The 27687-nt window shown below is 40.9% G+C and overlaps 1 protein-coding gene and 1 pseudogene across 1 annotated transcript in view; one reads left to right on the top strand and one right to left on the bottom strand.

The window, feature by feature from the left end:
- Window positions 1-10413, bottom strand: part of LOC139002426 (uncharacterized) — a 123595-nt pseudogene extending 113182 nt beyond the window's left edge.
- A 4756-nt stretch (window positions 10414-15169) lies between these two features.
- COL24A1 (collagen type XXIV alpha 1 chain) overlaps window positions 15170-27687 on the top strand; it is a 335909-nt gene continuing 323391 nt past the window's right edge. Inside the window, exons 1-2 of the mRNA XM_070403718.1 lie at window positions 15170-15225; window positions 25606-25670. Of these exons, the coding sequence (XP_070259819.1) occupies window positions 15170-15225; window positions 25606-25670 (121 nt within the window). The remainder of the gene's footprint in view (window positions 15226-25605; window positions 25671-27687) is intronic.

Below are 27687 nucleotides of genomic sequence, written 5' to 3'. Positions count from 1 at the left end.
ACATTAATACTTTCCATTTCTTGTATTTCCTAAATATTTTCTGCCCACATTTAATATTGCTTTAAACAAAGTAATGCCATGTACTTTTGCGCTGGCATTATAATAGTATTCTAAATACTTTTCCCTTGAGTATATATTCTAAAATATATTGATCTGATCCTAGGCTACAGATATAATTGTTTTACACATTGGATATAGTAGTTATGAGTGTGGAAAATTTTAAAAAACTAACTTCAGAGAAGGAAATGATCAGTGATTGCAGTGGGCAGAGACTATCCTAAATCCTTGATTTTGAGACAGTTTAGACAACAAAATTTTCTCTCTTTTTTTTTTTTCATTTTAAAAATTCTAGAGAGCATTATACTAAGTGAAATAAGCCAGTCAGAGAAAGATAAATATCACATGATCTCACTCATTTGTGGAATATAATGAACAACATAAACTGATGAACAAAAATAGAACCAGAGGTATAGAAGCATTGAACAGATTGTACAACCTATGAGGGGATGTGGGGGGGGAGTGGGTGAGAGAACAACCAAAGGACTTGTATGCATGTCTATGAACATAATCAATGGACACAGACTGTGTGTGTGTGTGGGGGGGGGGGGGGGGGTGTGAGGGCGTGTGCTTGGGGGAGAGTGTGGCAGGGGAGAGGTCAATGGGGGGGGGAGGAGATTCATGTAATATTTTAAACAATAAAGAATTTTTTTTAAAAAATTATTCAGTATTAACACAAACTATTCCATTAATTTAAAGAACTGTTAGAAATGATATAGAGTTTTTAGACATGTCTAAAATTTCTACTGAGGAGAGAAATGATTTGTATGTTGTCCAACTAAATACTTCCAATCTAAATTACTTCCTACATTAAAATGTGGAAATAAGAACTGAATAGATAGACTTAAGGAGCAGCGATGAAAGAGAAAGAATTGGTTCTTGAGTCTCGTCTCTCTCTGTCTCTGTCTCTGCACACACACATACTCAACAGGTGCACAGGTACAGAATATTTATTTAATAATCTGTGTGCAAACACTACGCAAAATAAAGTAGAAGGAAAAAATGGTATGATTAGTTCATATGATCAGTATAAGTTTAGTGTTTGCTTGAACAAAATGGGAGACATGTAAATGTTAAAGTCTAAGAATTGTGTGTCAATAATTTTAGAAGGTACAATTGAAAGAGTAAATTCAGAAAATTTCATCTTGGAATTCCTGCCAATCTGAAGCCTTTGAGATCTTTGAATAAATAAAAGTGTGGCCAGGTTGGAACTCTTATTTTAGAGCACAAGAGCGTCAAATATAATTGTTTGGATTCATTTTCCCTATTGGATGATAGCCAATGGAATCAAGTGTAGTTATATTGAGTCCTGCTGTTAATCACACACTCTCCTTATTTTCAGGTCTGCTGGGAAACAGCTGTGGCAGACAGATGGGGCTGGAACAGAGAGATCAGAAATGGGAGTGCCCTCTCCAAGCAGAGACCTAGATAAGCCTCAAGGAGGAGTCATGGACAGGCTGACCGGACAAATGTAGAAGGGTTTGAAGCTAAAAACTACAAGGATTTATTTTCAGTGCGGAAAGAAATATAACACCCACCATAATCTTTGACAAAAGCCATTGAATAAATAGTAATTCTTCTTAGGCTTGAAAACAAAGTTGTTTCATTTTAAACCTTCTTTTAAAATGTTTATTTAAATGTTAGAAGATGTGAATGGGGCAGGGATGGGAGTCAATGGATGGGAGTGGGGCATGCAGAGGCTTACAGGTATTAACGATGTCATATTTCTTATGTGGTACTGTTGCTGTATTCTCCTTTAAATTTTACACAAACAAACTGCAGTGAACACAGGAGTGCATATATTCTTTTGAATCAGGGTTTCAAGTTTCTTAGGCTATATTCCCAGAAGTGGAACTGCTGAATCATTAGGCAGTTCCATTTTTTTTTTTTTTTTTAAGAACCTCCATATTGTTTTCCACAGTGGCTGCACCAATCTTCATTCCCATCAACAGGGGTAGAGGATTCCCTTTTCTCCAAAATCCTTCAACACTTGTTTGTTGATTTACTGATAGCCATTCTGACAGGTGTGAGTTGATATCTCATTGTGGTTTTGATTTGCATTGCTTTGATGATTAGTGACATTGAGCCTCTTTTCATATGCCTATTGGCCATCTTTTTGGAGAATTGTCTGTTCAGGTCCTTTGCCCATTTTTTAAAAATAGGATTGTTTGTTCTTTGGTATTGAGTTATATAAGTTCTTTATAAATTTTGGATATCAACCTCTTACCATACATATCACTGGCAGATATATTCTCCCCTTCAATGTGTTTTCTTTTCATTTTGTTGATAGTTTCTCTTGCTGTACAAAAACTTGTTAGTTTGATGTAGTCCCCTTTGTTTATTTTTTGCTTCCCTAGCCTGAGGAGATGTATCAGAAAAAATACTGCTATGAGAAATGTCTGAGATTTTATTGCCTATGTTCTCTCTATTTTTTTATGGTTTTGAGTCTTACATTTAAGTCTTTAATCTATCTTGAGTTTATTCTTGTATATGCTCTAAGAAGGTAGTCTAATATTTTTTATCCAATTTTCCCCACATGATTTATTGAATAGACTTCCTTTACCTCATTGTGTGTTCTTGCCTCCTTTGTCAAATATTAATTTACTATAAAGACCTGGGTTTATCTCTGGGCTTGCTATTCTGTTTCTTTAATCTAGGTGTCTGTTTTTATGCCAGTTCTATGCAGTTTTGATTACTATGCCCTTGTAGTATAGTGTGATACCAGGTAACATGATTCCTCCAACTTCGTTTTTCTTTCTGAAGATTGCTGTGGCTATTCAGAGTCTTTTGTGGTTCCTTATATATTTTTTGGACTACTTATTCTAGTCATTGCAGCATTATTTACAATAGCCAAGATTTGGAAGCAGCCCAAGTGCCCATCAATGTATGAGTGGATGAGCTGTGGTACATTTACACAATTGAATATTACACGGTCCTAAAAAAAGAAGGAAAGCTTACCATTTGCAAAAGCATGGATGGTCCTGGAGAGTATTCTACTAAGTGAAATAAGTCAGTCAAATACAAATACCATATAATTTCATTTATATGTGGAATGTAATGAACAAAATAATCTAACAAAGTAAATAGAAACAACTCATTAATACAGAGAACAGACTGACAGCTTTTAGAAAGGAGGGAGTTTGGGCATCTGGGTGAAAAAGGTGATGGGATTAAGCAAAAACAAATAAATAAACAAAGAAAACACAAACCCTCATAAGCACAGAGAACAGCATGGTAATTACCAGAAGGAAAGGCAGGTGGGGGAAGGTAGAAGAGGGTAAAGGGGGATAAATGGTGACAGAAGGAGATTTGTCTTTAGACAGTGAACACAGTACAATTTACAGATGATATATTATAGAGTGTACACCTGAAGCCTATATAATTTTATTAACCAATGTCACCCTAATAAATTCAATAACAATGAAAAAAATTTACATACACACATATATACTCTTTTTCAATTATATATTTCTTTATTTAAAAAATTTAACATTTGAAGATGCCATTTAATGTGCTACTATGATTCCAAGCCCCTCGATGATCTGTTTACATAATTCAAACTATTATTTGAAAATATTTTATTTATGTACATCTAGGACAGTATCACATTCTAATTAAACCATGCAGCATTAAGCTTTCTTTCTCCAACAACTTTTGGACCAGAACTTTGTCTTATGAAAAATGAGGAAAATTGACAGAGGAGATTCAGGAAGAATAAATCTGAGTAGAAACATCTACCTGTTATTCCCTTAAATGATTCTATAATAATAGTTCTATAAAGAAATTTGGGTGGAGATACACTTGAAGATTTAGAAAAAAAATATATCTCTAGAGAGAATTCTCCTCAAACCAGGCTCTCTCCTCTCTCCAACATGGTACTACATCTGGTCTTAGGTGCACATTGTTTGTAGCAATTATTATTATTTTTTACTATTTATTGTTGACAATATTACAGATGTCTCCCAGTTCCCCCCTCCTTTACTTCCCTCCACCCAGCCCCTGCCCCACCCCAGGCCTTCACCACACTATTGTGTGTTGTCTGTGTCTATAGGCTATGCATATATGCATATATGTTCTTTGGTTAATCTCTTCACCCTCCTTCCCCAAGAAGCCCCTAACTTTCAAAGGCAAACTCCAGTACCAATTTTAATTTAACTTTATAGGTACATTTAAAAATTAATGGGCTCTCTAGTAATGCTGTAGCTTTTGGAATTCATTCAGAAGGTGTGTAAAATGGAAATGCTGACAGATTGTGAACTTGAGTGGTATGAATGGTGCTGCTGTAACATTTGACTACATAGGCATGATGCCCAATGTAACAAACATCCTTGTGGCCGAATATTTTTAAAAATTTTACACACACACACACACACACACACACACATTTGAAGGACAGACAAAAATAAAATATATACTTAGTGAGATAATCTAATCTACATGTATGTCCCTTTTATTTCATCTTGTCTGGTATTTGGACTCAGGTTATACTAGTCCCTTGGCTATGACCTTTAAACTGATTAATATTCCCTCCCAGAGAAAAGTGAGTTCCTTTCAACTCGATTAGTAGCTTCCATTTTGTTCATTTCACATATGAACAATGCAGAATCTGTGCTAAATAGTGAGAATAGTGGACTATTACCCAGGAGAAAGAGGAACAGGTAAGCAGGCTGGCAGAGATAAGTAATTAATAGACAGTGGGCTCTTCTTAGTTCTTGGTACTTCCAGTCTTTATTTGGTCAGGTAAGCTAGGCTATAGTAGGTGTAAAATGATAGAACTAGATCAGTGATGGCGAACCTTTTGAGCTCGGCATGTCAGCATTTTGAAAAAACCTAACTTAACTCTGGTGCCGTGTCACATATAGAAATTTTTTGATATTTGCAACCATATTAAAACAAAGATTTATATTTTTGATATTTATTTTATATATTTAAACGTCATTTCACAAAGAAAAATCAACCAAAAAATGAGTTCGCATGTCACCTCTGACAAGCGTATCATAGGTTCGCCATCACTGAACTAGATCAACCTGAAATTCTTCTCAAAGAGAATGTAGTTGGGTGGGATTGGAACGGTGAATTCTTAGTGTTATGCAAAATGTGGTCCCAATGAACCAAAAGTGAGAACGAAACACCCTTCCAGCACCATGTGTCCCAGAGCATTTCGGAGAACCTATGCATCCACATGGAAGAAAACACATGATGTAGCGCTCCCTCACTCCTGGACCAACAGGTCCAGCAAGGAAGATCATTCTGCCCAGTGTATTAGATTCACATTGGAGTAAATTCATGAGACTGAAGAGTAAAGGACCAAAGCAAAGGAAGAAAGATACTAGCATGAACAGAGGGTGAGGTAACAGTGGCAACAAAGAAGAGCAGCAAAGCTGAGTAATAAGAGTAAATCCATCCTGGATCAGAATTGAAAAAGTGCCTTAAATATCTAAGGTAAGGATTTTCATTAGTTTTCCTAGTGAGGAGCGATTGAGAGATTTTATCATTTGTAAATGTGTGGTATATAAAGTTAGCTATGTGACAAGTATATATAGTTCTCTTCCCAAAGTGAATAGTAAATCATTTTTATGAATGATGTTATCATCTTCTCAAAGTCCACAGTTAAATATTGGCTTGGGGCCCCCACCTGGTTATTACAGCCAGAGCAAGCATCCCTGATTCCTTTAAAAACAGTTTGTCTTTGACTAAAGTGAATCTGTTTTAAACCCCAAAAGAAATCTTATCTTCCAGGACCCATATTTTAAAATGAATGAAGTTTAAGCATGTATCTGTCAAATGTTTCATCAGTTCCCCAGGAATCATGGCCATTTGAGCTAATCCTATATAATAAGAGGCTAATATGCAAATCGAGTGAATGGTGGAACAACCGGTTGCTATGATGCGCACTGACCACCAGGGGGCAGGCGCTCAATTCAGGGGCTTCCTCCTGGTGGTCAGTGCGCTCCTATAGGGGGAGTGCCGCTCAGCCAGAAGCCGGGCTCTCATGCTTCCACAGCAGCTCTAGGATGTCTGACTGCCGGAGTGGGCCTAAGCCATTAGTCAGACATCCCCTGAGGGCTTCCAAACTGCAAAAGGGTGCAGGCTGGTCTGAGGGACCCCCACCCTCACCCTCACCCCAGAGTGCATGAATCTCATGCACTGGGCCTCTAGTATAAAATAATCTTTCAAGTTGTTCTAGTCTAATGGATAGAGAAGAAAATCAGGCTAAGTCCAAATTCCCCAAAGATGCTCTGTGATCTTTCACACCTCATGCCTATATTGTTGCCATTCCAACTGCAGGTCCCTGACCTCAGGGCCAGGGCCTTTCATACCTTCATGCTCTCATCACCCTGGATTGGTTTGAACTTTCTCATCTACTTGGGAAATACCTACTCATTCTTAAAGATCAAAACTTTACATCTTTCCACTCACTCTCAGTAGAAATGTGTACTATCTCCTTTGTGCCCCAACTGTTCTATATCACCAGCTGGCAATTCTTTCTCCTTCTATGATCTGTCCGGTTGGTTTTTCTTACTAGGTTCTATCCCTAGCAAGTTATAAGCTCCTTAGCAGTAATAATTATAACATATATCTTCATAACCCCAGGTTTTAGAACATTGCCTGATATATAATAGGCACTCAATTCTCTATTTAGTTATTCATTTATGCAATACATATTTAAGCATGGAATTTAAATTACAGCATAATTATTTTTCATAATATTGCCACCATTGTCACAAGAATCTTATTCCAAAATATGAAAAAGTTTCTTCCATTTCTACAACTCAAAAAAGACTGTTACCATTAGTTTGTTTTCCTTTTTTTGAAAAAGTATGAGGGCTCTAGTCACTTGGCAATTATTGGAAAATATAAACTAGAACGTCCCATGTTGAATTTTCTAATGTTCTTAGTAAAGTAAGAGGAGCTTGAACTAAAAGTGCAGACAGAGAACCATGAGTATGAGTTGAAGTCTTTATGTGATACCACAGGCCAAGCCAATAATCATACATGATCAACTCTTACCTGACTTTTGATATTATTGCATCACTGGTTTCTATTAATTAGGTTCTCTATTAAAATCTGTAACATGTTGTATGAATATTCATGTAAGATATACTAAATACCTGACATAAGTTGTTGTAAAATTGTAGTGGTGATTTCAGATGGATAAAATAAACCTTATTATAAAAGAACAAAAGGTATAATGAGACATGAGAGAAGCAAGATATTTTATTTGGCTTTTTAATACTTCCACATGGCAAGTATTAGTCAAATAACTTCTAAAGGAAAGGGGCATGCCATATCCTGCCTTACATTTGAAATTCAAAATCTTGATCTTTTCCCTCACTATACTTGTATTCTTACCTCAGCCTCCTCACTCCTAAGTAACCTAAATATGATTCCATAGATATTCAAGCAGATGTTGGCTAGTTTCTGTGCAACTTTTTCACCTAATTATGAGTTCTCTGTAGTTCACTTCCTTTGTGCCTATCCTTTTCAAGAATAAAACAATAACCTTTCCCCTTATACTACATTAAATTGAAGAAATTAATAGAGAGGGTGTCCCCAAAATGTATACACATTGTGACAATTGATAGCTCAATTTGAAAATGAAATGTTTTTTTAATAAACACTGTATTTATAATTATTCAAAGTATGTGTATATATGTTTGGGGGGCACACTATATATAGTTAAATAGAAAATTGGTCTTGGAAGAACTGAACACAAAAAACACTAAGTTAATTTCCAGATAGAGACATGCAAACCTGTCAGTTTGTAATTTCAATTATAAATTAAAGCCTCCCTAGGAGACCATCTCAGTAGAGGGATCCAGCTTGCTTTAACATTTCATGGAGGAAAAATCATAGGGAGGTTTTTAAGACAAACTTGCAACATTACATTGAAAATGTAGTTTCCCCCCTAGCATAACTATGCAAGTATGTATATATCTAACTACTTATTTGGTTTTCCTAGAATCTTCATCACTTTATGGATCTGCCTTTCTCTAGTTACATAAAATCATTTTAACCCATTTATTATATACTAGAGGCCCAGTGCACGAAATTTGTGCATGGAGTGGGGGCGGTCCACTCAGCCCAGCCTGCACCCTCTCCAATCCGGGAACCCTCAGGGGATGTCCGACTGCCAGTTTAGGCCCGATCCTCAGGACTTCACACTCCAGGACCGCTGGCTCCTAAATGCTCACCTGCCTGCCTGCCTGATCGCCCCTACTGGCCCCCCTGCCAGCCTGATCAACCCTAACCACCTCTGCCTGCTGGCCTGATCACCTTCAACTTCCCCCCCCTGCAAACCTGGTCAATCCCAACTGCCCCCCTGCTGGCCTGGTTGCCCCTAATTGCCCCCCCCCCCCACCAGCATGGTCACCCCCAACAGCCCTCCTCTGCCAGCCTGGTTGCCCCTAACTGCCCCCCCCCATTGGTCTGGTCACTCCCAACTGCCCCCCTCTGCTGCCCTGGTCGCCCCTCTGCCCTCCTCTGCTGGTCTGGTTTCCCTCAACTACCCCCACTGCTGGCCTGGTCACCCCCAACTGCCCTTCCCTGCCAGCTTGGTTGCCCCTCATGGCCCCCCCTGCCGGCCTGGTCGCCCCCAACTGCCCCCCTGCTGGCCTGTTTGCCCCTCACTGCCCACCTCTGCTGGTCTGGTCACCCCTCACTGCCCGCCCTCCCCCCCCCCCCGCTGGCTTGGTAACCCCACACAGCCTACTTGTTCAGTCATTTGGTTGTCCCTCCCTAACCCCCCTGCTGGCCCTGTTGCCCCACACAGCCTGCTGTTCAGTTGTTACTGTGAGGGTGTCCCAACCAATTTGCATATTACCCTTTTATTAGTATAGATTTTTTATTCTCCCCTAGCATATTCTCCATGTTAGTTATTCCAAACCATCCACACTCTCCTCAGGAGACCAATCAACTATTTCTCTTGATCTCAAAACTTTTATTAATTCTTTTTCTTATTTATATAAGTAATACATTCTTATTGTAAAATATAAAAATGGAAAAGTAAAAAAGGGTAAAATTTAATTTATTATCACTAATTTCACTACCCAGAAGTTATTTTTATGCTACTATTACAGTATGTTTTCCTTAAGTCTTTATTCTATATATACATCTATAATAATAAAAGGGTAATATGCTAATTAGACCAGACATCTTCTGGATGACCATCTGGTCATCCTTCCTGACAAAGCAAGGTCCGGGCGAAGCCACCCGCCCCATGGTCCTAGGCGCCTGTGCCTGCGGCTGACCTGGGGGAAGCTGGCCCAGGTCCCAGGTGCCTGCAGCCAGCCGGAAGGAGGGAAGCTTGGGTCTCAGGTGCCTGCGGTCAGCTGGAGGAGGGAATCCTGGGTCCCAGGTGTGAGGCCGAGGCAGAAGTGGTTAGGGGCGATCAGGCCAGCTGGGGAGCAGTTAGGAGCGATCAGGCAGGCAGGCAGGCAGGCAAGCAGTTAGGAGCCAGCGGTCCCAGATTGTGAGAGGCATGTCCAACTGCCCTGTGATCGGGCCTAAACCAGCAGTCAGACATCCCCTGTGGGGTCCTGGATTGGAGAGGGTGCAGGCTGGGCTGAGGGACCACCCTCCATGCACGAATTTCATGCATGGCCCTCTAGTCTATATTATAAAAGCCCTGTGGCCCTAACACTGTAACGACTAAAGACCGGTGCGAGTCAGCGTTGGTGGTATAGTGGTGAGCATAGCTGCCTTCCAAGACCGGTGCAGGTGGATGGGGCGTGTGCGGGTGGGTGGGTCTGTAAGTGCAGTGGGGTGTGTATGGGTGGGCGGGGCTGCGCAATTTCATGCTCTGGGCTTCTAGTTAGTATATAATATGCACTGTACACACACACATATTGTATTGTATTATATTGTACTAGGGGCCCAGTGCACAAACTCATACACCTTGAAAAGAACTGTGGGCCTCAAGGCTATAGTGGGCACAGGGGTGGGTCTTGGCCCATCCTCCATGCCCCCGCCCGGACCCTCCCACCTTGGTCCCTCGTCCCCTGTCTGCCGGCAGCCCCGCTTCCGCTGCCACTGCTCCCATGTGCTGATGGTGCCAGCCCTGCTCACACCCGCTGATGGCATGGAGCTATTGGGGCTGGTGCCAGCAACATGTGTGAGCAGTGCTGTCAGTGGGTCCAAGTGGTGGGTACTTCCCCGATTGCCCCTCAGGAGTAGGGGGAGGTGGAGAAACCCTCAGGGGCGATTGGGGCTGGCAGCCACGGCTCGCACCCACGTGCAGCGCCAAGTGATCGGTACCAGCACCGGGCGCTGGCAGCAGGTGCTAGCGGCTGCTCCGGCGCCGGCTGGGGTGTGAGCAGCAGTTTCAATGCTGGCAGTGGGTGCAAACAGGGCCATCGCTGGCAGTGGGTGCAAGAGGCGGCTGCCATCCCCAATCACCTCTTAGGGCTTCTCCACCTCCCCCTGTTCCTGAGAGGCGATTGGGGCTGGCAGCCACCACTTGCACCCACTGCTGATCAGGGCCGGCACTGGGCACCGGCAGTGGGTGTGAGCGGGGCTGGTTCCGGCAGCAGGTGCGAGCACTGGGCAGGACCGCAGCACGCAGGAGCAAAGAATTTTCAGTAACCACAAGAGGCTCACCCGATGACAGTGACTGGCGCCCCGCCTTGGTCTGGCGCCCCCACTCACCTGCTCCACTATCCTGCAATGGCCAACTCCCACCATGTTCTATGCTCTGCCACCTGCTGCCGATGCCTGCCATGTTCCGCACAGGCCCCCTGGCCATCAGCGCACATCATAACAACTGGTTGTTTGGTTTTTCCGGCATTTGGTCTATTTGCATATTAGGGTTTTATATAGAGAGATTGTATATAGTTTCTCATTCTGTTTTATCACTTGAAATATTTTTAAAATTTTTCTGCATTAGGAAATATTCTTCAAAATATTACTTTTTTCACTGTTGCATAATATTACACTATATGAGTGTACCATAATTTGTTTATTTAGAAATAGAATAATATCGTGATGATCATCTTATACATATGTTTTCATGGAAGGATCTGATTATCCCGCTAGGATATATTACTAGAATCAAAATCACTGATCAAAAAATATAGTATTTTTAAGGCTCTTAATCCATATTGACAAATTTCCTCTAGTTGTACCTAATTTACACTCCTCCAGCTGGTATGAGTACCAGCTTCACTCTACCCTTATCAATGTTGGATGTTATACTTTAAAAAAAAAATCTTCGTCATTTGCATACAGATAGAACTTAGTAGGATGACATTGATTAATAGGATTATATAGGTTTCAGGCATACAATTCTATGATGCATGATTTGTATATTGCATTGTGTGCACACTACCCAAAGTCAAACCACCCAAAGTTGAACCATGTTCTGTCACCATATATTTGGCCCCCTTTACGCCCTCTCCCTTCCCTCTGGTAATCATACTGTTGTCTGAGTTTATGAGTTTCAGTTTTATATACTACATATGAGTTAAATTACCTGTATATGGTTCTTAGTTTTTTTTTGACTTTGCTTAGCACAATATTCTCAACATAATATTCATGTTGTTGCAAATGGCGATATTTCTTCTTTTCTTATGGCTGAGTAGTATTCCATTGTATATGTGTACCACATGTTCTTTATCCAGACCTCTATGGAAGAATACTTTGGTTGTCTCTATGTCTTGGCCACCATGAATAATGCTTCATGAACATAGGGGTACATATATGTTTGTGAATAAATGTCTTTGAGGTTTTAGTTTAGATACTTTATTTTTTTTAAAAGGATATTATTTTAACTTGCATTTCTTGAATTGAGTTGGTTAAATATGTTTTGGGCCAATTTTATTTTTTCATATGCAAACTGCATATTCCCTTTGCCTATTTTTTATATTTCTATGTTTATCTCTTTTCTTATTGATTTACAAGAAATATTCATGTACTGTAGGTCTTGACATTCTATGAAAAAATGACCTACACTGCTTGAAACTATCAAGATCATGAAGTAACTATCTTCATTTTCCTTAGGCTCAACTAAATCTCAAGGTCTCTAGTTCATCTGTCTTGATAAATTTGATCTATGATAATGTCCACCATCCTAAAAAGCTACAGCATTTAAACCTTACTTTGTTTATTTTTTACTGAGCAAATACCTCCTCTCCCCCAAACGAATATACCCTGTTTGAGGGTATATGTACCCTTTGGCATCTTCTGCATGATAAGGGTTCTATTAACTCTAGCACCTATTCTCTTCTCATACTCAAAGAACCTGAGGTACATTTAAAAATATTTTTATTGATTTAAGAGAGGAATGAAGAGGGAGAAGGAGAAAGAAACATCAGTGATGAGAGAGAATCCTTGATCAGCTGCCGCTTGCACACCCCCTACTGGGGACAGAGCCTGCAACCAGGGCATGTGACCTCCTGGTTCATAGGTGGACACTCAACCACTAAGCCACAGGGGCTGGGCCTGGGATACATTTTAATAATGACTCTATTTCACACAGAATTTAAATATTCAGACTCAACATTGTGAGTAGAAAAACAAACATTTTTAATCCTTAAGTGATGGGGAAATGTAGACAGAGATTAGGTGAGTTATTTAAGATCTGCTTAATTCTTATTTATTCTCTACACCAAACCAAAAATTACCCACCCTTCTGTAGTTGACCAGTAGTCAAAAACAGAAAAACTGTAGTTTAAGGCTATTTAAGAATGATGATCTTCCCTTAGTCCTGGATTTCTAGGATTCCAGAAAGCTGTGGCTATTTGCTACAAAAATTGGTGATAGTGGGGGAGGGGGAGAGCAATTTTACTGTGGCTAGGCTTGGCTTATGCCACCTTAACTAAGAGATCAAAGATAACATCACTAGTAATAAGATATATCTATATCTATCTATATCTATCTATCTATCTACCTACCTATCATCTATCTATATGTTTGATATGATGCCCAAGAAAGGCAAACGTCACTTCAGTGGTATTTATGCTGAAAATACATACCTGAATCTAATCACGAGTATCTATCAAACAATCCAAATTGAGAGAGCCTCTACAAAATGACATCCTAAAAGACAAGAAAAGACAGGAACTTCCACAGATCAGAGAAGACTGAGGAGACATGACAATTTTTAAATCTTTTTTGTTAATTAATTAGTTAACTAAATACAGTGTAGGATTCTGGAATAGATCCTGGATCAGACAAAGGACATTTGGGCAAACTGGTAAAATTCAAATAAGACCTTTAGTTTAGTCAATAGTATTGTAGTAGTGTTAATTCCCTATTTTTGATAATTGTACTGAGGTTATTTATGTAAGATAATAACATTAGAGAAAGTCAGGGGAAAGGTATACAGAAATTTTCTGTACGATTTTTGTAACTTCTATGTAAATCTAAAATTATTTCAAAATAAAAAGTTGAAAAATTGAGGAAAAGAAAGATTAATTAAATTCTATATGTTGGAGAAAAAAGTCCTCTATATTTTTCATGGAGAAAAAAAAAATAAGTCCCCAAATTTCAAGGATCACATCAATTATTTCCACTCATCAATATGGTCACTTTTACCTTTATAATATGTGTGTAATCTAGGATGCCTTTCAGCATGTGGAAGAGTCATTAGCTGTTGTTGGAGAAGTTATATTCAGTGGTATACAGCAGTCATTCACTAAATAGACATGCCAAGTGCTGACAATATAAGGATGAGCAAGATAAATAGATCCTGGTCTCCTGGAATTTCCAGTCTTATTAACAAGAAAGATAAAATCAGAAATTATTGTTTTTGTTTTTTTTGCAAAAATTGGAAGATGGACTTCTCAGTAGAAAAAGACTGTGGGAGAATGGGGACTTACGTCACAAAGCGATTTGTTACAGAAGTTGGAGAAGGTAAGGCCATGGTGTGTTAGTGCGCTGTTGATGTGTAAATGCAGACCATTAATCCATGCTTAAGAGGTTGAAGGGCAGAAGCAGAAAACTGGATCACAGGAGAGAAAAATCACTAGAAAGGGGAGTAGACTGAAAGGAAAGAGTGAAGGGGAGGAAAGACAGAAATGAAGACCGTTGCAGTCAGTTTATAATATGATATAGGCCACAGCATCATTGCAAATTTAAACACAAAAAAGCAAGAAAGTTGGAGGAGTGTTAAGCTAAGATTGATTTCAGGTGTGTGTGAAGAGGACAGGGCAAAAGATTGGGGGTGGGAGACACGCAGGAGGAAAACGTCAAATTGGGGACTACTGAACACGGGAATAGTACATGGACTCTTCGACCAAGGAAGACTGATCACCTACAAGTTTCAGAAACCTCGACGAGGAGGAAGGACCGCGTGGGAAGCGAGAAGGTCGGAGCGGTGCCTGCGCGGCTGCGTGCGCACCCGGGCGCTGCGGGCTTAGGGGCGTGCGGACCCCAGCGCGAGAGATGGGCGCGGAGTCGGGGGAAGGTTGCGGGGTGGAGGGGGTGTGTGTGTGTGTGTGTGTGTGCACTGTGTTTGGTGATGTCATTGCAACTCAGTGAGCGCTGAAATTTAACACCGGCCGGATTTGCTTGGCTCCTCTTCTTCCAGGGGAAGCCGCCGGCCGCAGTCAAAGCTGAGCGCCTGCAGTTGCCACCGGCCCCCTCGCACCCGCTCGCTTTCTCGAAGTGGGTGTGTGTGCTTGTCTGACAAATGTTCGGGCGCGGGTTGTTTCCAAGGACTTCCCCGCCCCCCTTCATCTCCTTCCCTCCCCCCATCCCTTTCTCCTCCCAGGCCCGAAGCAGAAGACTCCACTGGAGTCACAGAGTCGCCTTTGAACCGCAAGTGAACTTGAGGGCTGCACTCGCAGCTGAGCTGCTGCTGCTGCCGGCGCCCCGCCGCCCGCCAGTGAGGTCTCGCTCCTCGCCTGCCCTCCCAGGGGAGCGCTACCCCCGGCTCCGTGGTTTCCTAGCCAGGGAGCTAGGAAGTCTAACTGTCTACCCTTTGGGTGCTATTTCTCTCCCTCCCTATCTCCCCCCCTCCCCTCCCCTTTTTTTTGGTTGTCGTCGCGGTTTGGGAGCATCGTTTTCATGTGATTTTGTCTTCCTTTTTCATGGACAGTACCTGCACCCTTAGCAGAACGGAGTTGGCTTCTGTTTTCCGTTAGCGCTTCGCTGCACGGACAAATGCATACAAATGCATTTAGGAGCCCACAGGACAAGGCGTGGAAAGGTCTCCCACACGGCAAAAACGTAAGTAGCCCACCCGCAGGGGCGGGGGTCACACCAGCCGCTCTCCCCACCCCCGGGACCCGCTGAGCCGGACGGAGTTTGTGCTCCGGCTTCTGGGCACTTTCTGAAGTTGGGAGCCGCGAGCAGCCGTGGCATCTTCCTCTCGTCTCCTCAATTTGTAAAACACCGCGTTTGAAAGGAAGCCTCCTGCCGGCGGGTCTCCCAGAGAGTTTATGTTGAAAAGATCCTGTGGTTCCGGAGGGAACGCTTGGTGGCCTGGGTCCCGACGCGGGCGGCAGCGGCTCCCGCAGCTCCGGAGCTGGGCTCGGACCCCCGCCCGCCCGCGCTCCGGGCCGCCCTCGCGCCCTCCTTCCCTTCGCCTCCCTCGGGGCCCTGGCTGAGGTCCTGCTTCCCCGCGCTGCTCCTCCGGGCGTCCAGCCTGGGCATGGCCGGGGCGTTCGCGGGACCCTGGGCGCTGTGCGCGCAGCTTGCAGAGCGGGACACGGGCTTGGGGCAGGGTTGCGGGATGGGGAAGAGGGTGCCCGCAGAATGTCGGGCATCGGGGCGCTGCTGAACCCACGGGACTCAGGCAATCGCCTCTTGTAAGAGGCCAACAAACGCGCTGCACATCTGGGGCCGGGGCTGCGCGGGGATCACTGGCTTGTTCCAGGGGAAGGGGCTGGACGCGGGGGGTGGGCGTGGAGGGAGAGGGGCGGGACTGCTCCTCACCGGAGTTGTTCAGGGGGACTCTGTCTGCACCCCACTTCCTCTTTGGGCGCTATACCTGCTCCCACCTCCTCGCTGGGAAAAGAACGTTGATGGGGAGGAGGGCGCACGGCCGGGGCAGGCTGCCCTGGACCCCCCGGAAGAGGTCAGTGGGTTCTGCAAGTTTGTTTCTGGGCCCGTGGGCGGAAGGGACGAAGCGGCTGATCTTCTCCGCCTCCAGGCTGCCCCGAAGGAGAGTAGGTGGGAGGAGGGCAGGGGGCGGAACTGACGGTGGCTACCGAGGGCAGGCGGAGGCGGGATGCGGAGAAAGCCCGCCTTGTGGCAGTGTTTGTATGAACATGTGCTTGCCAGCCGCGTGCGCCGAGCCTGGCTGAGGCTGGCGCGTTCTGTCCTCTGACCTCCGGCTTCCAGACAGACAGGGACGCGCCTCCCCACGCGCCCGCGGGCAGATGGATCGGAGAGGAGTAACCTCCGCCACCCCGTGCGTGCGGCGAGGTGCCGGGCCCGGGAGACCCGCGTCCAAGAAGAGATCAGGCTCTTCCAGCAGCCTGCCCAGAGAGGCTCACGCAGGTTCCACCAGGTGCCCAGGCACGTTTCCCGTCCCTTTTCTAGATAAAAGCCCCTCTGCATAGATCCGCTGGGAAACCGAGGCCGGGTGTGGGGCGGACCCCTTGGGATAGTCGCCTCTTCCAGCTGATCTGGCCCATGGAATCAGAATGAGGCTCAGGCTCCTGCAGGTCCAGAGCTCAGGAGCTGCTGGGTGAGGCCCTCCATCTCGAAGCTTCCCTGTCCATTCCTGGGCCCTCCTTGCCCTCCCTGCCAGCTCCCCCTCTCCCGAGGGCTTTCCCATGCCATTGAGCAAGGCCTAGTGGCTGACTAATATTTCCCTTGGTAGTTGTGACCAACCTTGAGGATTAAAGCAGATCTTCTGCTCCTGGCCTCTGTCTTGTCTGGTTTACACTTCCCTCCCAGACGCTCCCAGAAAAGGCCCTGCATAAATTCTTGGGCAGTTTGGGGTTTGTAAATTGGGTCCAGATGATTGGGGGGAGGGAGGCAGAGAAACCAAACAGAATGGATTACACCGAGGAACTTCTGAGGAAACATTAGACTATGTGGAATGGGAAAAGAACCCTTGTGAAGAGACGTTGGGGTGGGCAGCAGGTCCTGGGTGCTGGTCTCCCCTGCCTCCCAGAGGGCCTCTCTGCCAGGGGTCTTGCAGCCTCTTGGACATCCAGTTTGTTCCATTTCAGTTGCCAGTGGGGGTGGGCTGTATAGAATTAAGAGTACTCAAGGTTACATCAGATTGCAGCCCCTCACAGCTCCAACCACACACATGCAAGTATGCAAGTGGGGAAAAACTATTACTGATTGAGCTGAGAAAATTATTTCTTGAAAATATCCAATTTCCATAAAGAATTTAGAGTTCTTCAGTTTGAAACACACACACACACACACACACACACACACACACCCCATACCAATAAACCCTATATGGTGGGGACTTGGGAGAAGCAGCTGCCAAGCTAATAATAATGTCAGAATTAAACCTTAGAGTCCCTAATGAAATCCCTGAGATTTTAAATTTTCACCATCTTTTTGTGGTGATATTTTGCAAGAGCAGGGGCAGTATTTTATTTATTTATTTTAAATCTTTATTGTTTAAAGTATTTCATATGTCTCCTTTTTCCCCCCATTAACCCTCTCCAGCCCATCCCTACCCCCCAGGCCTTCAACACTCTATTGTCTGTGTCCATGGGTTATGTATATGCATACAAAGTATTTGGTTGATTACCTCCCACCCCCTCACCCTCCCACACCTTCCCTCCAAGATTGCACACTCTGGTCCATGCTTCCCTATCTCTGGATCCACTCCGTTCAGTTCATCAGTTTATTTTGTTACTTGGATTCCACATATGAGTGAGAACATGAGATACTTGCCTTTTCTTTGACTGATTTATTTCACTTAGCATGATACTCTCCAGGTCCCTCCACACTGTCTCAAAGGCTAAGAGATCCTTCTTTTTTTACTGCTGCATAGTATTCCATGGTATAAATGTACCACAGCTTTTTTATCCACTCAGCTACTGATGGGCATTTGGGCTGTTTCCAGATCTTAGCTATTGTCAATTGTTAGGGGCAGTATTTTAAAATCACAATTCTGATTAGTTACCCCCAAACACCGACAGTTTAAAACTGGATCCCTAAAGACATTTTATTTCATGGGGTTGCTTTCAGATGGGTTACTTAATGGGAATTGTGGAATTAATAAAAAGGAAACTAAAACCAAAAGTCAGTGTTAGATACATTCAATTAACATATGATTGGAAAGTCTCCCAGGCAGGCTATTATGATATTTACAGGGTTTCTATAACCAAAAGGGGGGTGGGATATAAAGATCTATTTTCTGGCTGGCATGAAATTCTGTTTTGTTTTTTTTAAAAAAATTTGCTTGGTTATGTTTGTATTCAAGTAAATGTTTAAAATAAACTGATGTTTCAGGGAGAGGAATTGTAATTTATGAAAAATGATTTTGAATGTTGTTTAGACATCCTACTTGGTAGCCTGTGAAATTATAGGGAAAATATAAATTTTATTAATGGGAATTAGAATAGCTGCGCTAGTTTCCTTGCCGAGCTTTTAAACTATGACTTATTTTATAATTTGTAATTCTGAATGAGAAGACCATTTCATTTTCATTCTCATAAAAAGCTAATATTATTCTGTTATTCATTCACTCATTTATTCAGCAAATGTTTACAGATCTCCAATTATGTGCCCAGCATGGTTCTAGGCAGAAGAGATAGAAGCACAATTGCTACCCTCCCAACATGCCATTTTAGTATAGGAAACAGAAAATGAGACAACCAAGTTTAAGGAAATAAAATAAGGTTATATATAAGAGGACACCTAGCCATCCTGGGTAGGTGGGAAGAGTAGGGAGGGATAATACTGAAAGGAAAGGTTGACCAAAGGAAATGAAATCTACACTGAGACATAAGTGGAAAAGGCATAGAACTTTCCAGACAGAGAACAGTAAATGGCTCAAAGGTGAGACAGCACAGTGCCTTTGAGGGCCTGAAAGAAATGATGTTGGTTGGAGCGCACATTGTAGGGACCTGGATCTGGAGAGAAACAAGGAGGGAATGTAAAAGGCCTTTAAACCAGGTTACTTTCTTAGATAAGTAAATGGAGGTCAGGATAACCTGACTTCTTGATCTTGGGATCAGGGTGCAGGTGGAAGATGCCAGGGAAATTATATATTTGTTGAAACTCAGTCCACCTGATAGATTTATTGACCGATGTAGTCATTCACTTAAAAATATTTATTTAATAGTAGTATGTGCCCAGAATTTTGCTAAGTTAGGCAGCAATCAGTTTAACAAGTTCTATGGTATTATGAGGACAAACTAATTTCAGGGTAGTTTGTTTTGGTTTTTTCTTGCTACTGATTGGACTCTGGGCTTTCTGATCACTTGAAGTTCTTTAGCATTTATCTCTCTTGTTCTCATGAATTGCTTGCATGCTTGGAATTTAACCAAAACTGCTAGTATGCTACACATTGGATTAATTATACAAATTCCTATTCAGTTGATATTCCAAGAAATTTATTGTATATAAGTTACGGGCACTTTATTCCTTGAATCATTCAAATGCATCCCCAACTGCTGGGACAAGAACTGTTTTTCAGTTATTTGGGGGGACAGAGGACAGAAATGTACTATTTCTGGATCTTAGCAGCTAGTAAAGAACAAAATCTGTAAAGCTGTCATGACTTAGAGACGTTTTTGGCTTGTAAACCCAGTGTGGTGGAAATTGTTGAAATTATTGATGTACATCACATGTGTGTGTTTTTCAGATTAGTTCACCCTTTCCAGTTGGTTTAAATGAAAATCACCAACTCATAAAATAAAAATTTCCTATTCGTAGTATTTCAAAAGTCATTCTTACCATTATAAATTCAATCTATGTAGGAATGAGCATCGGTAGTCTGAAGATACATATCATAATACCTGAGGGTCTCATGGGTACCCTAAACAAAAAGATGCCTGGGGTTCCCTAAAGTAACTTAGACCCTTCAGAGAAAGAGAAAGTTTAGTAGCTCCAAGAATTGTTTAGGGAATATGCCTTGGATGGCTATTAGTTCCTTAAATACTCTGATTATGGTCTTTGGATATTTATTTCCTGCCCGATCCCCTTTTAGGCCTCACCCCTCACATGTCTGGTTCTGTTTTGACTGTGGCTTATCTCAAACTGAAAATGTGGCTAGCAGACCAGACATACAGAGTATCTTATATTTTGTTAGATATCCTCAGATATTAACATCATGGGTTATATTTTCTGAATCTTTATTGAATGTTTGTTACCATATTATTAACTTCTTTTAGACCTGGTTTGATTTTGTTAAATGTCTTGAGTATATGTACTCTGTTACTTTATATTAGTGACACATGCTCCAGACATATAAAAAAGTGAGCAAAACAGATGTGCTTTGATTATTTGAAAGAATTAGATTTAATACACTAACTAGACTTTTTGTTAGACAAAAAATCTTGTTTAGAAAACTTGTCCATGGACAAATTAGAAAACTTAGTAAACTATTTTCATTTATTTAAAAGAATATGGCCAGAACTGTAGCAAGACCTTTCTATACTTGTGGTTAAATAACATGACTTTTATGCATAATTTATATAACATCGTGCTCTATAATGTTATCATTGTCCTCTAATGCCAGTACATTAATGGGACCTCACCATACACATGAATTTTAGGATTTTATATTTAGGGTGTAAAATATAAAATTTATATTATGACATTGAATAACAGAAAATTAAAATGACCTGCCCAGGGTCACACAGTGAGTTATAAATAAAATCAGAATTAGTCTTTTCACTCCCAGTCTAGTGTTATTTTCTTAACCATGTTTTTAAAAATGTATTTTTATTGCTTTTTAGAGAGAGAGGAAGGGAGAAGGATAGAGAGATAGGAACATCGATTAGAGAGAAACATCATTGGTCAGCTGCCTCTTGAACACCTCCTACTGGGGATTGAGCCAGCAATCCAGGCATGTGCCCTGACCGAGAATCAAACATGTTCATCGGTCAAACTAACCATGTTTTGTGTTTGTTTTTTCTCCAACAACTTAATATAGTTATAACTTTAATTTATTGAAATACTGCAGCATGTCTTAGCACTATATGTACAGCATAAGGTGAGTAGCACAGAGCACCAATGCTGCCCCTGGCAAGTCTATCACTATGATTAATGTAGAAATGTTTTTTCTTTGTAAGTAAATGCAACATCATGGGGGGCAGGTGCTCAAAACCAAACAAATAAACAAGCCCAGCTCAACTCAATATTTCCCAGAAAGCTTGAATTCATTAGATATCCATTTTATTCAGTGATGGAGTGTGGCTCTTTACCAAACTGATTATGTCAATTAAGCTTGATATCTCCTCTGTGTTCCCACTCAGAGATGAGAAAAACAGTTAAAATGAAAAAAAAAGAAAAGAAAAAGAAGGATTCCACTAACCCTATCATAGCAGATTTTTTTAAAATTATCTTTTTATCCTTTCTCTCTTTACTTTCCTAAGAGTTAAAAAAGTAAGGTCTATAGGGAAAAATTGAATTCCTCAATCATTGGAGATGAAATTGGTACTCATTTCCTGTTTAAAAATATCTAAGTGTCAATATCATGTAAGAAATGGATAAAAGGTGAAGACCTGTTACTTGCTCAGATATTTACTTATTAATTAATTATACAAGGTACAATGTATATGGGCTATAATAAAGTTACAGTTAAAGCATCAAGAGTACAGAGACGGGGAAAGAGCCAGTCCTCTTTAGGGATGATGGGAAATTTCTTGGAACAGGTGCTGTTTAAATTAGGCTTTGATGAAACCTGACATCCTGACAGGTGGAAACTGAGAGGGCATTTCAGGCACTTACACGATCTGTCCAAGGAATAGAGAATAATGTGGGGTGGCTGGAACTTTGGGGGTGTCAGGTATAGTGGGATCTATATCGCTAAAACAAGAAGGTTGGAGCTGAATAAGGGCCTTGAACACCTGGTGAGGAATTGGACTTTTTCTGTTCTTTCTTACTTGGCTATTAGTTTTTGGTATAATCAGAAAAAGAGAAATAAAATCAGTCATTGATCCCCAACTCTCCATTACTCATCAGCTGCAGTACGGAGCTACACTTCCATAGGGTATGGCTCAACTGATTTGTCATAATTCCCTAAAATCACTTGGTTAAGGGATGATGTTGATGTGTTCATATTTTCCTGCCTCACTCCAGGAATGGACTTGTTAACGTGTGTAGAAAGAACTGTATTTTCTAGTTTTCTCCCCTGAGGTTTGGTAAGTCCGTGGAGTGGCTAAATTGCAAAGTGAATTTGCTGGTTGTTGTACTCTCCATTAGTTAGCTTTATTCTAATTGGAAAAATGCCTATTGGTTGTTAGTAAGGTCTAAGTCAGTGGATCTCAACCTTGGCTGCACATTAGAATCACCTGGGAATCTTTTTAAAATCCTGATTTCTGGGCCTCATCCTCCGGAAATTCTGTTTCTTTGTTACTAATGTTGTGGCCCCACCCCATAACAAAGAAACAGAATTTCCGGAGGATGAGGCCCAGAAATCAGGATTTTAAAAAGATTCCCAGGTGATTCTAATGTGCAGCCAAGGTTGAGAACCACTGGTCGAAGTGAGCCAGATTACCTTGGTAGGTGAGACGTGCTTCTTTTCACATTCCGTTTCCTACCAAGACAGCACAATTTTGACGTGCTCTCCTCTAGTGACTGTAATCCTGAGCTACTCATAGTCTCACTGATATATGTCATGCCAGTTATTTGTTGAAAATATAAATTTCAAAGGAAAAGAGCCTTCTTTTATACAAACTCTAGATTGTATTGGGATCCATCCTAGAGAACCCAGAGAAATCATTGTAATCTCTGACAGTGGTACTCAATTTTGTTTGTACATTAGAATCAGCTGGGAAGTGTTTAAAAATCCCTTTCCTACAGACAAATCAAAATCAGAGTCACTTGGGGTGGAGGTAGGACTGGCAGAAACCAAGTATTAGGAGCTTTTAAAAACTCCCCAGGTGGTTCTACTGTGCAGCCAAGGTGAAAACAGATCCAAAACGTGTGGGCCTTGCATCACCTCTCCAGTGTCATCGATGCCTGAAGAGTGGTCCTCAGAGAGTGACCCCAGTTCAGGGGCATCAGCATTGTCTGGGAACTCTTTATAAATGCAATGTGTTGAGCTGCACTCCAGACTTAGTGAGTTAGAAGATCTCAGGGTGGGGCCCAGCAATCTTTAGCCCTCCAGGTAATTCCCATGCATTCTAAAGTTTGAAAACCACCAATGTAGAGCAGTAGAAAAGATTTTTTTTTAAAAAATTAAATAATTGTGTCATGATTTGTGACATGATTTAAGCAAAATTATATTTATTTAAGTATATTTTCAGTACAGTGTAACTATAAATAGTAAATGGCCTAAGATGCTTTTCTTAGAGTTTGGTATACATGTAATTTATATTAGAATCACTCAGTTGGAATCATACACATTCTGAGGATCTTCTTCAAATTTATTAATCATCTCTGTGGCAAGGCCCAGAATCTGCATTTGTCACAAGAATCTCAGGTGGTTCTTTGGTAAACTAGCAATTGAGAAGCATTGTTCTAAATGGATGACGCCCTGTCTGGAAATATTTTATAGGCTTCATTAAAATACTGTATATGGCTCACTTATTTGCCCATATCAGTTGAAATTTATAACCCTATCTTATAAAAATGGTGCTCTGAACTGAGTATAACCACAGAATGTGCATTTTTCATTTACTAAAAAATGATTAATATTTTAATGCAAATGTTATTTCCTTTATATCAAATAGAATAGTGTAATTTTATATTGTTGTCTCACTTTGTAAAAGATCATCTCTCTTAGATTAAGAGTCTCTTTCTACTAGTTGGTAAAGGTAAACAATTATTGTTGGTAATAGACAATGTATCAATTACTGCTAATACACCAGGAACTTAATAAAAATAAAAATTAATTTTCAGAAGGCTCTGTAATCACTCCTTGCAGAAGAGTATTTTATAGAAATGTCATTTGAGGAATCCCTGGGTTAGAATACAAAGCAGAATTAGGATCTATATTAGCAAAAATGAAGTAATAAAATATTGTTGTCAGCATGCTCATTAATTTTTAAAATTATCTCTATGACTTTTCACTTGGGAAGTAGATATAGCCAATTATGAAGACTATTCAACAAAATATCAAAAATGTGGTTATACTGAAAAAAATCACAAAATATTTTCACTTAGCTAATCTATATAAATGAAGATTTTGATTAGCAGTGATTGGGTATTGTGCTCACAAATACTACTAATCAAAATGTTCATGTTGATATCTACAGGCCATTGCTATTTTCAGAGGCAAAGAATCATCTAGTACAAGTGATTTGATTATGATATTCAAATGGCTTTTATTATAAACTAGAGGCCCAGTGCATTAAAATTCATGCACTGGAGGGGGGGGGTCCCTCAGCCCGGCCTGCCTCCTCTCACAGGCCGGGAGTCCTCAGGGATGGGAGGCGACCCGGCGATCAGGGGAAGGCAATGCCTCATCACACCTCTGCTGCTGCTACTGCCAGCAGCGCAAGCCTTGGCCGGCCCTGGTTACCTGAGACTTGGGCGGCCCTGGGTGGCTGGGGGGCTGAGAGGACTGGGGAACTCTGGAAGCAGGTGCACGGCTTGGCCGGGTGTGCCTGCCACCCCAGCGGGGCTGAGGGGACTGGGTGCCACTATCTTGTGGCTGTGGGCACTGCAATTTTTGAGGGCATGGCAGTCAATTAGCATATTCCCTCCTTATTGGCTATGGGCACCACCATCTTTGTGATGGCATGAGGGTCAATTAGCATATTCCCTCTTTATTAGATAGGATTTCATTTAAAGAATAGCTAGTTCCATCAATCTATGGTTAAGTGACTATAAGTTGTGCTTATATTGTGTAAATTTTTATTACTTTGCATAAATTGCATGTATGGTAATTTAATTTAATATAAAATAATATAATGATAATAATAATGTCACCTATACATTTATTTAGTGCTTCCTATGTGCCAGGTACTGTTTTGTGTGCTACACATGAAGTTTTCCAGTTAATCTTCAAAACACCTTATGAGATAGATTTAATAGATGAAGAAATTGAGGCACAGAGCAATAAAAGTGAATAATGCACCCTAGCCAGTTTGGCTCATTGGATAGAGCATCGGCCTGAGGACCAAAGGGTCCCAAGTTCGATTCTGGTCAAGGGCACGTACCTTGGTGCAGGCTCTTCCCCGGCCTGGGCCCTGTTTGGGGCGTGTGCAGGAGGCAACCAATCAATGTGTTTCTCTCACATCAATGTTTCTCTTGTCTCTCCCTCTCTCTTCCACTCTCTCTAAAAATCAATGGAAAACTATCCTTGGGTGAGGATTAACCCAAAGAAAAGTGAATAATGCTGGAACTTAAATCCAGAGCCCTTGCCCATAATTAATATGAATATTAAAATACTGTGTTAATTAAAATAATAGCTTAATTATTAATCTTGTACTATAGCTTGTTTTGTATTTTATATGATTTATAGGTTGTAAATTGTCCAACTAAGTTTCCCAATTACTTTTCTTTTCTTAGGAAACTGCTTCTTCCTTTTATTGTGCTATGTGTGGCAGGGGCTGCTGTTCATGCACAAGAACAAGGTAAGAAGGTCACCTTGATGCACATTTGCTTATAGAAAAATTCTGCTCTCAGATGGCAAAAGCACATGAGTTTAAAGTCACCATAACCTTAAATTCAACAGTAAATAATAAAAAATTCTACCCAGCACAGTGAGATTGTAAGGAGAAGAAACCAATGTTGGGGGGAAATATGACCTTTAAGAAATTTCTCAGACCTTCCATCTGTAAAATTGCTTACATTTTTAAGCAAACTCTCTATAAAAGGGAAGTTTTGTACAGTAAAAAGGCTTTGCTTGTGACTTCATTGTAAGTGGGAGTTCTTGGGGGTGGCAAACTGTGCCTGAATTACCTTTGCACTTCTTGAAATAACACAAGCACATACTAAATGTTCCCTCTAGATTTACATCATTAAGAAACAAAATAAAATTTGCATACCAGTGGGCTTGGGATTTTATTTAATTCAAATGGAGAGGTTTGGAAAATAGTTCAATGTTTTGTTTTTGTTTGCAAGCTAGTTGCTCTGGTAATATGGTGATAAGTTTCAAGAATCTGTACCCTAATTTATTCATTTATTAAACAACATTTTAAAAGTATCTTTCATTTGCCACATAAAACCCTAATTGCTAATAATTGAAATATGAATAAGATAACGTCTCTAGCCCAGCCAGTGTGGCTCAGTGGTTGAGTTTCGACCCATGACCCAAGAGGTCACCAGTTCGATTCCCTTCAGGGCACATTCCCGTGGTGCAGGCTCAATCCCCAGCAGGAGACAACCAATCAATGTTCCTCTTTCATCGCTGTTTCTAGTTCTCTATCTCTCACTCTTCCTCTTTCTCTAATAAATCAATAAAAACATTTTTAAAAAGTTAAAATCAGAGAGAAAAATCCTGAAATTGTGTTGGATCTACAGGTAATATCACTATGCCTCCCCTCCCCATTTTTTTCTCTTCAGCCTTTTATCAGCAGGGTGGCCAATTTATTCATTATGACAGAACTAACGTTTCAATTCAATGAACCATTTGTGAATTTAGTCAATCAACCAAATAAGTGTAAGAAAACGACAGGTAAACAAAGACAAATAAATGAAATACATGTAGGTAGAGAGAAGGCACAAAGGAAAGAGTGGTGCTCTATCTGATTGACCAAACTGAAAAGTAGATAGATAAATACTCTGTCAAATAGCACATCGATGAATTAAAGTGTCTTGAAAGGCATTTTGTAATTCTCTCTTATGGGGAAAAGGTTAAATAAGATCACATGTCACATGTAACTTCATGCAATATTATTCTTGACCAAGTCATTTCTGATACTTTAGTTTACTTCAAGTAGTCATGAAGAGGAAACTATATCTCTTAATTTCTTATTATTACTATTACAGTTTCTGAAATTTATTATGTACCAGCCACTGTGGTAGCAGAATATATATTTTCTTCACCACTTCCTCATTACAAGTTTTTTATAATTATGCCCATGATGGAACTTCTGAAACCAAGATTAGGGAGAATAAAAGTAACTACCCCAAGAGTTACAGGCTAATAATGGAAGAATCAAGATTTGAGATCAGGTATTTTGACTATAACATCTACAAATTCTTTAAAAAGGAAGCAGGATAAGTATTATAGATAAAGAAACTGAGGCTGAAAGAAGGGTCTTGCCTAGGCTCAGACAGCTAAGACTGGAATCTATGTCCGTCTCTGTCAACAACAACAACAACAACAACAAAATTCCATTACACAGCCCCTTGTATCACAATTGCCATCATCTGATGTTATGAGTTTAATAATTTACAAAATGTATCATAATTAAAATATTTAAAATCCAGGCAAAGAAAGATATAAGTACTAGTAAAGGTGAATATTTGTGAATAGAGTAAATGAAAGATATCTTTCAACCTTAAGATTTTATTTGTGGAATACAAAGTGTACTCTTATTTCAGGGTGAACATCATAATTATTAGTTGTTTTTTTTTATAACTATAAACTTTTATTGTGAGTTCTTAACAAAAAGAAAAACTTTTAAAAACTTCTTTGACTTTAGA

Source organism: Myotis yumanensis, unplaced genomic scaffold (genome assembly GCF_028538775.1).
Source record: "Myotis yumanensis isolate MYYU_CA2020_CCGP unplaced genomic scaffold, mMyoYum1.0.hap1 SCAF_2, whole genome shotgun sequence".
Lineage (NCBI taxonomy): Eukaryota > Metazoa > Chordata > Mammalia > Chiroptera > Vespertilionidae > Myotis > Myotis yumanensis.
The sequence above is the reverse complement of the archived record's forward strand: the minus strand, read 5'-3'. Positions and strand labels throughout refer to the sequence as shown.